The following is a 13,836-nucleotide window of genomic DNA, read 5'->3' on the forward strand; positions in this document are numbered from 1 at the left end:
GTTGGCGAGAAAACAACCATGCATAAATGGCCTTTAAGTGCTTGCAGTCTGGCCCCTGTGTTTATGCATGGGAAAGGCAACCCCACAACCTTTGGATTTCGAGGCAGAAACAGATGGCTCTGTCCTCGGAGACTCTGGGAAGGTTGCATTTCCCATGAAGTCCGTCTCACCCTCTGAACATGGTGTTACTCGAGCCTCTGCTCTGCACACACACTGTCTGGAGTGTTCCTTAGGTGATTTCTTAAAGGGAATGCAGATGCCACAAAGCTTCTTTTCATTTGCCTCTGCCGTGAGCTTGGGCGGTGCGGAAGGACAGGAGAGCCACTCGTTAGCGACCGCTTGCTTCCTTTCAGCTTGCTTTCCCATCTGAACTTCTTTCCAGGGCGTGTGGCTTTGGAGCCGGGGTCCCCAATCTTTTTGAGCCTGAGGGCGCCTTTGGAATTATGACACAGCACGGTGGGCGCAGCCCCAAAATAGGCGCTTCCACAGGAGGTGGAGCCAGCTGTGAAATGGCTGCTGCAGTCACACAGCGGCAGTCCTTCGGTTGTGGCGGGAGCTGCTGCCAAAGCAACGTTTTTAAAAATCTGCACAGCCAATCAGATCACCAGTGGCCAATCAGAAGACTTGCTGGGCAAAAGTCCCACCTGGCCCTGTCCACTTTCTAAAAACATTTGGCAGGCACCGGGAAAGTTGTTGGCGGGCGCCTTGGTGCCCATGGGCACCACATTGGGGACCAACGCTTTACATTCTGCCTGAAATGGGTTCCTCTCAGTGCTCACATTAGGTTGCCCTCGGGCCACGAGTCAGAGCGCTTGAAACCCACTTGCCGGAAATTAGGAAGATCTGGGTGATTGGCTTACTCAATGGGTGGAACTGACGGCAGAGCGTTATGACCTAGGCATTAGGATCGAGAACCCTGGAATAAATTGCCCACGTGAGGATTGTTCACTCACCTGGGAGCCTAACCAGATGTACGCATGTGTATGTTTATGGGGGTAGTGTTTCTTTGCTTAGTGCCCTCTGCCGTTTGGTTTAGGGTCAGTAGAGTCTAGAAAAAAGGAGAGGACCAGGACCGCTCTTGGCTAAGGCCATACTTTCAACCATATCAAGTCTCCACTCCAGATCCCAAATTACTTACAGTTCCTTCTGATAATAAAGTGGTTGCATTTGTGAAAACAACACACAGGGGCATCAGTAAAGAAAGCAGGGATTTACACATACGTGGGAAGGACTCCCTGGGTATGCTGAAAAATATGTAAAGAAGCAAAATAAATAGCCAGCAGGCACAGAAAGTTGAGATTAGCTGAGAGATCGTAAAAGAACAAAACCAAGGGCAGAAGTTAGCCTGTTCAAACACCCGACACTGCATTAATCTTAGAGGGGAGAGAACTCCAAATGCTTCTCCCTCCCCTCTGCAGTTCTTTTGGAGGCCTCCAGCTTGTAGTAATAACGCTAACAATATTCTGAACAAGTCTTCTTTTTCCCGCTTTAGCCTCCGTTCCTCAAATTTGGAGGTCCTCCATGTTCACAGTCTTACAGTGCAATCCCAAACACCCTTCTAAATTAATTGAAGTCCTTATGGGGTGTTTTTTTTTTTAATGTCAGAATGTGAGAGAGGCAGGTGTGAATCAGTAGTTGGGATGAGTCGGCCCGCCTGTTTGGAACAGGATGATTATCTCCTTACCTTGACAGTCCAGGGGTTGTATCTCCCCATTGCATTATCCATCTTTCTTGATTTTTATTTTTTATTTTTTGAAATGAAATGCTCTCTAGCTGAAGTCTGTCCAACAAGCCTGGTTTTACTCGCATATTCCCAAGACTTGTAACCAAGTCTGGTTGGTGGCCTGAAATCAGTTTTCAGAGTTAATATAATTACATGATTAGCCTTGATTCACGAAGGGTCTCCTGTACTTTCCCCCCATCATTTGAAAACTAACTGGGGGAGAACGATCTAATTGGGCACCACCACAGAAAAGGCACTGTCTCTAGTAGTTGGCACCTGATTTCAGAAGATAGGAAGCAAGGCCTGGGAGAACAACCTTAGGGGACAGGCAGGTTTACCTGGGAGATGGTAGTTCTTCAGAAAGAGGTCTCAAACAGCTGGAGAAAACCTCTGACAAAGCAGGGAGAGGTGGGAGGGTTATGATAATTTCTGTCAGAGGCTGAACAGCTGAAAGATCTCTCCATATACCCAAAGGGAGCGACATTTGGGCTTCTGACCTCAGATTTGGAGCCATCCTGTTGACTGTGCCTCTTTTCCTGTTCTTTCTTGTTTCCGCAGCCGTGTCGGTTTAGCCCACTCTACTCCTGCCAGTCGGACAGTTCTGAGGACAGTTACGTGCCCATGCACCCCAGTGCCTCCCCACCCATTGCAGGATCAGATTGCACACCCGACGGCTACATTCCCATGAGCCCAGGCTCAGCGACATTCACTTTCCCTTCAGTCACCTCTGAAAAACGCTCCAGCCCTTTGCCGGAACTCCCTACAGACCTGGAGCCGCCACCAGTAAACCGGGATCTCAAGCCTCGTCGAAAACGTAAGGGGTTGTTTTCTAAGGATGGGTCTATGAGTAGATTTTGGGGACTTGGTGGGGTTGTTGAAGAGATTCTCAGAAATGGGTTTGGGGGCCAATGAGCCGAAGGAGCTCAGAGTTTTTGCATCTAGGTCAGATGAGTCCTGAGCAAGAATTCAGGAACTGGAAAACAAGTCCTGACTGCTTCACTCACTGATCACAAGCTACTTCCATGTAGGAAATCGTGTACACCATGTTACATATATGTTAGATTTACAAGGTTGCCTACACAGAAGGGGCTTCTGTGCGGGGATTTTGTTATATGCGAAGTGTTCTTTGCAATGCCTCTGAACTAGGGTTGCCAGCCTCCAGGTGGTGGCTGGAGATCTCCCGCTATTACAACTGATCTCCTGGTGACAGAGATTAGTTCCCCTGGAGAAAATGGCTTTGGCAATTGGGCAGTATGGCATTGAAGTCCCTCGCTTCTCCAAACCCCGCCCGCCTCAGGCCCCACCCCCAAAATCTCCAGGTATTTCCCAACCCAGAGCTGGCAACCCTACTCTGAACTGAATTTTTCCTTCTGGAGAAAACCTGCAAGCCAGACATGTTCTGGAACAATGACCTCTGCTGCATTCAGGTGATCTTCAGCTTTCATGAACGTAAAGAACCAGTCAGGAGCACAGAGAGAGCTACTGCAGTGTAGTGGTTGAGACAGTCATACTGGCATCCAGGAAACCTGGTTCAGATCTCCACTCGTGCCATGGAAGCTTACTGGATGACCTTAAGGCAGTCACACTCCCTCAGCCTAAGCTGCTTCACGGGGTTGTTGTGAGGATACAGTGGAGGAGAGGAGAACAAGGTACGCCCTTTGGGTCCCTACTGGGGAGAAAGGCGGGATACAAATGAAGTAAATAGAGAACTCTTCCAGAATGCACCTGTCTGTCTTTTCTTGCCAGCACTGAAACAAAAAGTAGACTTCTCTCTCTCTCACACACACACACTCTTCCTTTTGTCCAGCACGACCACCTCCACTGGATCTGCGAAACCTCTCCACCATCAGGGAACATGCTGCCTTGACCAGAACGTGGACTGTGCCTTAGTAAGTGCCCTGACTGACTTTTTTTAGCCGGTTACCCTTTAGAAGGGGAAATGTTTGCAGAAATTGTGCCGACCAGCAGCTTTGCACATTGCTGAGCTGGTCGTTCAATATTCTGGGGACGTTTCCAAACAGGATCCAGCTGTTCAACTGGAGTGGGGTTTCTCAGAGCAACCACGTGATGTAATCCTCTGCCTGTGCTCTTCCTGTCATGCTCAATAATTTCCAAACGTTTGCCCCAGTGATTCCCAAACCTGCTTTGCTCTAAGCAATTCAGAAAGATCAGAGTCAAAACTGGCTTTCCCATATCTGCAGTGCGAGCAGGAAGGGGTAGTTTCCAAACCAACCTGCCCTGTTGGGCACCACTTGCCCTCCTGGCTCCCTTGTGCCTGCCATTTTCCCCACTGTCACTAGAGGGCCTTTTGCCATGTTTAAAATGGTAGGTATATCACTATAATGATGTATCGCTGTAGCACTATTGAAATATACCTACTACCAGTGGCAGGATAGAAAGCAAAAAGGGAAATTGCCTGTAGCTGATGCAGCCTGAGACAATTGGATGAAATACCATTTCAGTGCTGATTTAAATTGAGGACATCTTAAGTCATTGTTTAACATTTCTAGCGATTCTGCACGCTCTGAATATTTGTTTCAAAATCTGTAATTCTTGAAAACAGATGTTTGCACTTTCGATTGCAAACAGGAAGAATTTATTAGTAAGTTGCTCTGAACATTGCCAGAAAATGTCATTTTAGATTTTGTAAGCTTTTTATTCTGGCCACTGAAGAAATCATCAGTCAAAACATTTTGAAGTGACAGGCATCATTTGATGCATTGATTTTATTGTGCTAGTTTGGTGACTTCTTTCCCAATAAATTGTAAGTTTCATAGTGCAGTGTGGACTTAGTTTTAGTTATTATGACAACCTTTTTAAAGCATTTAAATTTCCAACAGGAAAGTTATAGATATCTTCTCTCATTCCCCAAGGAATAGTCTATGGGCAGAGTCTTCATTTCTAAACAGACTTCCAATATGAATTCTTTAGAACTCATCCCAGCCATTTGAAAAAGCTTTTCCTATATTCCAGTCTTACATTGTCTTTTTTTAAAAGGAAGAATTTAGCAACACACTTCCTTCCAGGCTGCATGTCTGAAGAATCCTGCATTTTGTGCCTCTTGCAAATGTAAAAATCAATCGAAGAGATTCTTAAATCATTTATTACCCTCCCAGGGTGTGAATCAAGTACATGGCTGGGATATACACCTGAATCTAAAATGGCTTCCTCCAGATTTTTTATTGTCAATGTGAAAATGCCCAGATAATAGATTTTGAAACATCCTTCTGCAGATCCTTGCCTAATTTAGAACCAAATTACATAATATGTTTTTTAACAAGTAGGTTTGGGGTTCCCTTGACTTGGCATTTTCCTGAGTCAAAATAGCCCTTTGGACGGGAGTATTTACCTAGTTGCAGAGCTTGGTGTGAATGATTTTGAGGAGAAAGATAGCGGGAGGAGAAAGGGTTCAGCAGCCTTTCCCCACCACCACCACCACCACTCCTTAGTTCAAACAGGAGATGTGTCTCACACTTGGCTTCTTCTGAAATGGCTTGTGTTCCAGTCCTTTTTATGAGGGCAGTTTCTCTCTGGATTAGTTAGTAGCCAGGTGTGGACATGGTTTCTTGCGTTGCCCATTGTTAGAAGCAATGTTTTCTTCCCAAATGCTGGTGTTCTTGCCAGTATGTCCTATTGTGGTTCAGTTGGCCTGTTTGTTTCAAGACTTCCGAGAAGAGTTGGATATATTCTGTGTCTGCAGCATGGCAGCCACAGGAAATTGTCAGGTGTACTTGGCTGCCACAGTGGGGAAAGAGTCCTTCTGGTACACATTAGCAGTTTTGTGGTGCAGGCGTGAATCAGCTAGGTGGGGAAAAACCGCATGTGCATGCACTTTACAAAACCAGAGATGCTTTCTAGTTCATTTGGAAAAGGGCTTGCTGAAGAACGCTAGTTATTTCTACCTAGCTGGCTTTCCTCTGGAGTAATTTTGCAGTGGGGCCCTTTGTTTAGAATACTTTTGGCTCTTTGCATGTAGACTCTCAAGGCAGTTTCCAATTAAATGATTAAGCAGTGATACAGCAATAAAAGCAGCAATCTTTAAAACCTTCTCTTAAAAGCACATTGCAGTAAAACCAGTTTTCCAAAGTGTTTTTTCTTCTTCTAATAGCTAGAGCAGTAAAAGAAGGGGGGGACCATAAACATTTTTTTGATCAACCAAAAGCTTGTGGAGAGGAGGCATGACACTCGGCACCTAAAACTGAGCCAGCATGGCACTGGGCAGGCAGCTGAAGGCAGGGAGTTCCAAAGTTAAGGGTGCTAGCATAGAGAAGGCCCTGCCTTTTGTAGCTTCCCTTACCTCTGGGAGTGCGAATTTCCAAAGAGGATCTTAAGGGACAGGCAGACTCAAGTGGCCGCGTGGGGTCTTTTAATTATTTTAAGCCCAGACAATTTTGAAAGTGATTAACCAGCCCTTTGAATTGCACCCAGGTAATTGGCAACCGGTGCTGCCTTTTCAGCATTGACAAAACATCCTTAACCACTTACGGGCCTCACAGTCTGACTGCTATGCTTTGCCCCAGTGGAAGCTTTTGAACAGTTTTCAGAGGCAGACCCAAGGAGGTTTGAAAAAGAGGATGTGGTCAGTATCTGGCAATGGACTTGGCAACTATTTCCCCCCCCCCTTTCAAAACAGCCAAGTAGCAGACCTCTCCCATGTGCCGAATGCCTCTTTTCACAGGGCATTGCAAGCACAGCGCGTGCAGCCGCCAGAGCTAATTAACTTATTCTCGTCTCCAAAATGTCAGTGCCCATACAAGCAAGTGAGCACAGGCCCCAGACGTGATCGATGTCTGTCTCCATTTATGTGCCTTACCTGACAGTTCTTTGATGCCTGCTGCTTTCTTCGCATGCTGAGGCTGGCATTAAAAAAACCCAACCCTGTCAGCTTCAATAGCAGAAGAGAATAATCCTCCAAGGTGACACTGATGAGAACATAACCTACTTTGTAGTTCAGATAGCTGCCCTAATAGAGCTGGGCTTGGGTTGGGCCTATTCCCCACGCAGGCTGTGTCAGACTTTGGCTCAGCTTCAGTGCATCTGCAGAAACTCTTCCTTGACTGTGTCTATGTTTCTGTGTCTGTTTCCCCCCCCCTTTCTCCCCCACCAGCAATCGAACAAGCTTTATCTCTCCAGAAAGAGACGGCATTAATTCAGCCAGGGTCTTTGCCAGTTCAGTTTCCGGAGAAGAGGAAGAAAGCTACATTCAAATGGTAATCATTTTTCCTATGGCTCTTCGCTCCTCTCTTGTGATGAATCACGTGAACGGAAGGCTCAGGAGTCCAAAACGTGTGGCAGGCCTTCCCTTTGCCCTCCTAGAGGAAAAAGAAAGGGGGTGAATAATACAAAGCCCGATTTACAGGGCAATAAGGGAAGTCCTTCCCCCCCCCCTTTGCCAACCCTCAGCTGTTTATGCAAATGTCCGTGGCAGTTTCCCAAGCAATCACAAGGATTGGGCATATTGACATGACAATCCGTGAAAGGCAAGGATCCAACTCTGGCTGCCATTTTAGACAAGGCCTCTACAGAGTCTCCTAGGAGCACACAAGAGCTTCTTTCCTTCTTCTCCCTCCTGTTTTGGTCCAGGTGCTACACAGGGCAGGCTTTCTTCAAGGGGAGGTTGGGGAAGGAGCACACGTCGAAAGAATGATGGCTGGAGCTAGGCCAAGGGAAAGCTGCTGTGGCGTGAACCGAGTTGCCAAGCACGTGGGGTTAGGGGCTGGGGACAGGAGAAGAGTCTGGGGAGGTGAGGATGGGGGTGGTAGCAATTGGGAAGCTTCGCCTCTGAACCTTTGCACTGGATCCCAGCAAAAAGAGAGGTGGGAGGGGGCAAGAAAAGAAGAAATTGTTCTGCAGAAGCTCTGAGCATTATCCCTGCATGTGTTCCTTCTTTAGTAACACTTTTAGTTGCATAACTCATACACAGTGGCACCTCGTGGTTTGCTGCTAAAAGCAGGGCTGATTCTCCAGCTGAGCCACTCTGATGATTGCTTGGGGTGGTACAGGCAGGAGGATGCTGATGTCCTCCAGGGGCTCACCCACCCATCAGCAATATGGCAGGTGACCAGATCCCCTCCTTGCCACTGCTGGCTGGGTCGAAGCCAAATGGCTTGGCTCGGCCCCTGCTGGTGGCGGTGGAGGCACCGTATGTGTGTGTGTGTGTGTGTGTGTGTGTGTGGCTGCATTTTGGTTGGGCAGACCAAATACCTTGAACTAGCCCAAGCGAATAGAATAAGTCTGGAAGGCGTTTCAGGCTTTCTGGCGTGATCGCCTCTGTGCCTTGCCTACTGCAACCTAATTACTTCCTGATACTTCTGTCATGCAAGCTGCCAAACTGTGGCTTGTGTTTGCTCTGTAGACCAGATTGCAAACCAGGGTCGTTTATGCATGGGTACTTGGACTCACGTTCACCCCCTGTCTGACTCAGTTGTTCCTTGAAGTTCTGCATGAGTTTTCCGTCCATAAGAAATGACCTCGCTGCCTGCCCTCGCAATGTCCGGGTCTTCCCATTCCCCTGTTAACCCGACTCTTCCTTCTCCTCTGAGCTCAGCCCAGCTGAAATTTCCGTGCAGAAGTCGGAGCACTGGAACATAAGCTCACTTTCTCTCACAGCCAATCACAAAACAGCGTGTAAAGAGGCGGGGACTGAAATACTTCCCGGTTCCTTGGAGCTCTTTCTGAGCAAAAGAAAGTCTTTTTAAAACCGTGGCTTGGATTTCTCCCCCCCTTTCTTACAGATTGCTCTGGTTTTTGTTCTTTAAATGCTTTTTTATGCAGCAATTGGGTATTTGGGGGGTTCTCTCACAGTGATCACTACGAAGTAAGCCAATTACAAAGCAGCATTTAAAGGGGCGGGACTTGTTTTGAGCTTGGAGACTGCTGGTGGATGGAATCCCAACAGGAAAGTGTGGGTCCAGCCAGCAACAAACCTCAGGTAAAACTCCCATGCATAAATGACCCAAGTTTACTACCAGCTTGCATATGCAAAAACCATCGATGGCCCGCTTGGAATGAACGGCCTAGTGTCCTGACCAAAACCAGCTAACATGTGGCATGAGGGGGAAGGAGGTCACCCTAATAAGTACAAGGCTACCTCTGATGCGCAGAGCATTTGGCTGGAATCAAACCAGTAGCATCTTCCTTTGGAAATAGGGGTGTAAACTTCTTTTCACTGACATAAGTAGGACATGGTATAAATGGTAGCTGCTGCGCTCTTTGGCAAATGTCTGCTGTAAAGCTTTTGCTAACGCACTCAACTTGGTGCATTCACCAAGAGCTGACTCTTTGCTTTATGGTTGTAGTCTTCTAAATGCTCCTGTCTAGCAATTTACTGCAAGGTGAAAACTAATGCGAAAAGGACACGGTGAATGGAAATGCTTCTGCTGCCCTTTAACGTTCTGGTTTTTGTTGTTTGAGAAATGGGAGTGATGTGTGCCGTTCTGGTAAAAGATGGTTAAAAGTTTCACAAATTCAAAAGGCCACCGTGAGAAATACCCACAAAACAAATGGTTGCTGTGTTGGTTTGGTCTACTTTGCTGCCAGTCAACTTGGCTAGTGTAGAATTAGCACTGTGAAACCCACGATCCCTTCAGTGGAGATACCACAGGTTGAGCCTGAGACATGCGCACAAAGCAAATGTTCCACCAGTGAGTCTTAGGCTGTTTCTGGGGTAGGATGCTGTCAGGCCTAGCCTGTGCAGGAAATGCCAGGCATGGTCTGACTGAGGGTGTTACGCTTTCTCCAGGTGCGGTTCCAAGGTCGGCTGGAACAACTGCCAACTATGTGTTTTCACTCTGGACTCTGTGAAACTCTTGCCTCAAAGGGAGGGGGGTTATCATAGCCTCCAATGCTTTTGATTTGTTCTATGCCCTTTCATATATACCCTGCACCAGGCTTTTAGTTCTCATTGGTGCCATCTTGCTTCTAGCTGCTGTAAACCTATGGATCTTCCAATAAATCAACTCTCTTTTGGACTACTTGTCTATGGATGTTGTTTATGGGATTGTCATGGGACAAGTGCTCACAGATGCTGAGTCAGACAGTTGCTCCAACGAGTCCACTGTTGTCTACTCTTCCTGACTGGAACTCTTCAAGTTCTCTGGCAGATCAAAGTCATTCCCAAGATCTGTTCTTTGAGGACCCTTTAACTAGAGATGCCAGGAATTGAACTGGGGACCTTCTGCATGCAAAGCAGGTGCTTGACTCCTGAACTCGTGCCCGCTCCTTTTGGCTTTGGCTTTACCCAACCACTAGAGTTCTTTGCCCCCTGGCCTTTCACCTGCCTCTTCACTGGTCCCTTTTTTAAAAATGCAGCTGAAAATGTGCGGGCCTACGTCCTACCACTCTGCTTAGCAAAGTTTGAAGCCTTCCTCTGGGCTAAAGAGCTTTTCTTCGGCAGCAAAGGGTGACCCTTTCAGCCTTAAAAGGGAAGGGCTAGTGGGTCACAGAGTTGTGTTGCCCCTTTCAAGACCTGAACTGCTCCTTAAGCAAGCACAGCTTTTATTGAAAGGCGGGGAGAGCCAGGAGTATCAAACTGGGAGTTGTGAACAAAACGGTTAACAATAAAATATATTGAGTAGTTCCAAAACCAGGGTTCCAACTCAGTCACTCCAGAAAGGACCGGATTCTTGGCAAGGTGAATCGTCTGCTCTGAGAAGCATCGCTTCCTCACAACAGTGGGGAACACTCTGGAATGGGGGGGGGTCCCCAACCTTCTTGAGCCTGCGGGCACCCTTGGCATTTTGAGAGGGGGTGGTGAGCGCCACCCTTAAAATGGCTGCCACAGGGGAGGTGAGCAGCCAGTAACAAGCCCTGCCTTGCAAAGCCCCCTCCCACTTTCTGAAAAGCTCAGAGGGCACGAGGGGAAATACTGGCGGGAGCCAGGGTGCCCATGGGCATCATGTTAAGGAACCCTGCTCTGAAACCAGAAAATTATCACTCTTCTGCCAGCTTCCATTCTCACCGCTCACCAAACTGTCTTCTCTGCAACTCCATCTTATACAGGAATCTGCACACACTCAAGAACAAAAAAAAAAAACCCACCTCACCTTTCTTTCTTCAACTGTCCGTTTTTCTCTATCATTCATTTGAAAATTCATTGCTCTTTAAAAAATTTTTATTGGAATATAACAATGAACAATAACAGCAACTAAAAGAAGTGGGGGGGGAAGGCAATCTTCATGATTTAAAATACAATATATCTATATACACAATGAAATAACAACAGGATTCCTATGCTACAGCTTATTTCTTTGTCTTCATATTCATCGTTCTGACCTGACTGAGCACAACGCATTCCCCTTTCTCACCCTCATTTATAAAATTCTCTATCTTATTTACAGTTTGTGACCATACTTCATCTAAACTTATTGTATCTCTATTTTTCTGAAATGTTGTTAGCTTAGTTAAAACATATATTTCTTTAACTTTAACCAGCCATTCCTCTATCTTTGGAGTGAAAATTCTAAGCTCTTGATGCCTTCCAGTTGTAGGAGCTGCCAGCAAAGGCCTGCAAAGGCCTTACACATCAGAGGAAGGCTGTTTGGCTGGAGGAAGACTTTGTGGGGTGGAGGATACAGGCCGACTCCAGTCCCCCTCACTTTATGTCTCCCATTTTTCCCTCTTCCCTGCTTTATTTCTCCATTGTGTGTGTGTGTGAAGTGCCTTCAAGTCCCAGCCGACATATGGTGACCCCTTTTTGGGGGTCTAACAGAGACTAACAGAGGCGGTTTGCCAGTGCCTTCCTCTGCACAGCAACCCTGGACTTCCTTGGCGGTCTCCCATCCAACTACTAACCAGGGCTGACCCTGCTTAGCTTCTGAGATCTGACGAGATCAGGCTAGCTTGGGCCATCCAGGTCAGGGCTATTTCTCCATTACTTTATTGTTATTTTCCTTGTAATCTGGCTAGGAGGTTTGTTCTTTCCTTTTATCTTTGTTAACATATCTGCTGCATTGCTTAGCGACTTTAGGCCTTTGAGGAATTCCTGTTATTTATGATGGTTATTGACTCTGGTCCCCCCCAACAGGAGCACCGGCAAGCGACCTCTCCGTATAACGGGGCTTTCCAGTGGCCAAAGAAGTTCAGCCTTGATTACTTAGCCTTGGATTTTAATTCTGCTTCCCCGTCGCCTGTACAAAAGGTAAATCTGCTTCAAGGCGGTCCGGTCCGCTGCTCCCTGTCATTGGTGGCAGGCAGGGAAGTCTGGTGTCTAATCGTGGCACACGGCTGGCCCTCCGGTTTGGTTTTGAATTCAGGACCGGAGAAGATATTTGAAGGAGACTCTTCAAGATAAAAAAAAATAACGCTGGTCTTGCCCCTCACTGAGATAAATCTATCTCTAAGGGCAGAATTACATATCGGGTGGAGTTCTGTGAGTGTTTGTAGGAAAGTTTGTGGTTTTGGTGTGGGAACAGAATGCAGCCCTACAAATGGGGAGGCCAGCACAGGGGGCTACTTAACCCTTTCTCTTCCCCTCATATTACTTTTGGCACCTATTTCCCCCCACCCTCCACACACACACACACACTTGGTGTTGGCCCCACTGAGGACCAGGAGATTAAAAAATAAGACCAAGGCCAATGGTGCAAAATAAGATAAAAATATAGTTTATTTTTTTAAAAAGGTAAAGATCCCCTGTGCAAGCACCAGGACATTCCTGACCCATGGATGACATCACATCCCGACATTTACTAGGCAGACTTTGTTTATCGGGTGGTTTGCCATTGCCTTCCCCAGTCATCTTCCCTTTACTCCCAGCAAGCTGGGTACTCATTTTACCAACCTTGGAAGGATGGAAGGCTGAGTCAACATTGAGCCCGCTACCTGAAACCAACTTCAGTCGGGATCAAACTCAGGTCGTGAGCAGAGCTTGGACTGCAGTACTGCAGCTTACCACTCTGCGCCACGGGGCTCCTACTAGTTTATTACTGGTTTATTAGTCAGTTAAAATCCCCCAAACTCCCTATATGTTTTACCAAGAGGCTTCTTCATGGGAATCAGTAATATACAATATGACTTCTAGTTTAGAACAGTAATCTGAATAGGGCCATAGTCTTTCCTCCCACCTCCCCAATTCTTTTCTTTGTCTGGAAATCCCATCCCCAGCAGCTGCTCTGTATAAAATAGAACTGGTTAAAGAAAAATCCAAAATACAACTCAGTTGCATTTCTGCCCCAAAGAGAGTAGCGAGTCCCTTCATAGATGTTTTCCCAGGTCTTTCTGACCTGTCTTGGGTGAGTGACAGATGGGGGATTAAGCCGATAGACCCTCCTGTCAGCTGATGCCTCTCTCAGCATCAAGGTAAAAATGAAAGACCAGCTAAGGGTGGCGGGGGTGGGGGGATCAGCATAAGCCCCACTTCGTCCCTGTTAAGGTTTTTGCTCACAGCTTTGTTCTGTTCTGTTGTCATTTTTGGGCAGAAACCCTTTCTCTCTGAAGAACAAAGAGTGGATTACGTCCAGGTGGATGAGCAGAAGACTCAGGCACTGCAGAGCACTAAACAGGAATGGACGGACGAAAGGCAGTCCAAAGTGTGAAGGGCGTGGGGGAAGCCAGTCTTTCGCTTGGTTCAATTTTGCACATTTAAATCCGGAAAGTTTCATTATTCCTCTGCAACAACGAAGTGTGGAGGATTCTGGGGGCCCGCGAAGGAACCACTATTGAGAAACAGAACGTTTGTTGGTTTGGAAGAAGCATGTCTGTGTTTTTTTTAAGGATTGATCTGAAGCCTGTCAAAATGGCACTGTCTTCATCTTGATCAGCCCTTCCCAGAAACATTCATGGTACCATTTCATACCGGAGTCTGGGCCTCTTCAGACACTTAATGGGAACAAAAGCCTCGTTATGTCGAATTGAACACTGCAATTACGTATTACTACTGTGGTTTTTTGTTTTGTTTTTAAATTCCTATCTATTTAACAGATGCTTCCGCTGCTGTTGCATCTGATACTGACAGGTATTGGGGAAATAAGGGCTAAATGATAGAGAAACAATATAAAAGACCTTTGGGGAGGGACCTCCCTGGGTGTCCAGTACTTGACTTTCATTTACCTGCTGGGAAAGTGTAAATAAAGGGGACTTTATACTGGTGAAAACAGGACTCCTCATCTGTCTCA

General features: G+C 46.7%; 1 protein-coding gene across 1 annotated transcript in view; it reads left to right on the forward strand.

Annotated features, from left to right (window-relative positions):
• Positions 1-13,261, forward strand: part of GAB3 (GRB2 associated binding protein 3) — a 120,576-nt gene extending 107,315 nt beyond the window's left edge. The window contains exons 6-10 of the mRNA XM_056859661.1: positions 2,282-2,537; positions 3,531-3,612; positions 6,831-6,933; positions 11,748-11,861; positions 13,141-13,261. Coding sequence (XP_056715639.1) covers positions 2,282-2,537; positions 3,531-3,612; positions 6,831-6,933; positions 11,748-11,861; positions 13,141-13,257 — 672 coding nt within the window. The 3' untranslated portion in view covers positions 13,258-13,261. The remainder of the gene's footprint in view (positions 1-2,281; positions 2,538-3,530; positions 3,613-6,830; positions 6,934-11,747; positions 11,862-13,140) is intronic.
• Positions 13,262-13,836: the final 575 nt, after the last annotated feature.

This window comes from Euleptes europaea, chromosome 13, assembly GCF_029931775.1.
Source record: "Euleptes europaea isolate rEulEur1 chromosome 13, rEulEur1.hap1, whole genome shotgun sequence".
In the NCBI taxonomy this organism is placed as follows: Eukaryota; Metazoa; Chordata; class Lepidosauria; order Squamata; family Sphaerodactylidae; genus Euleptes; species Euleptes europaea.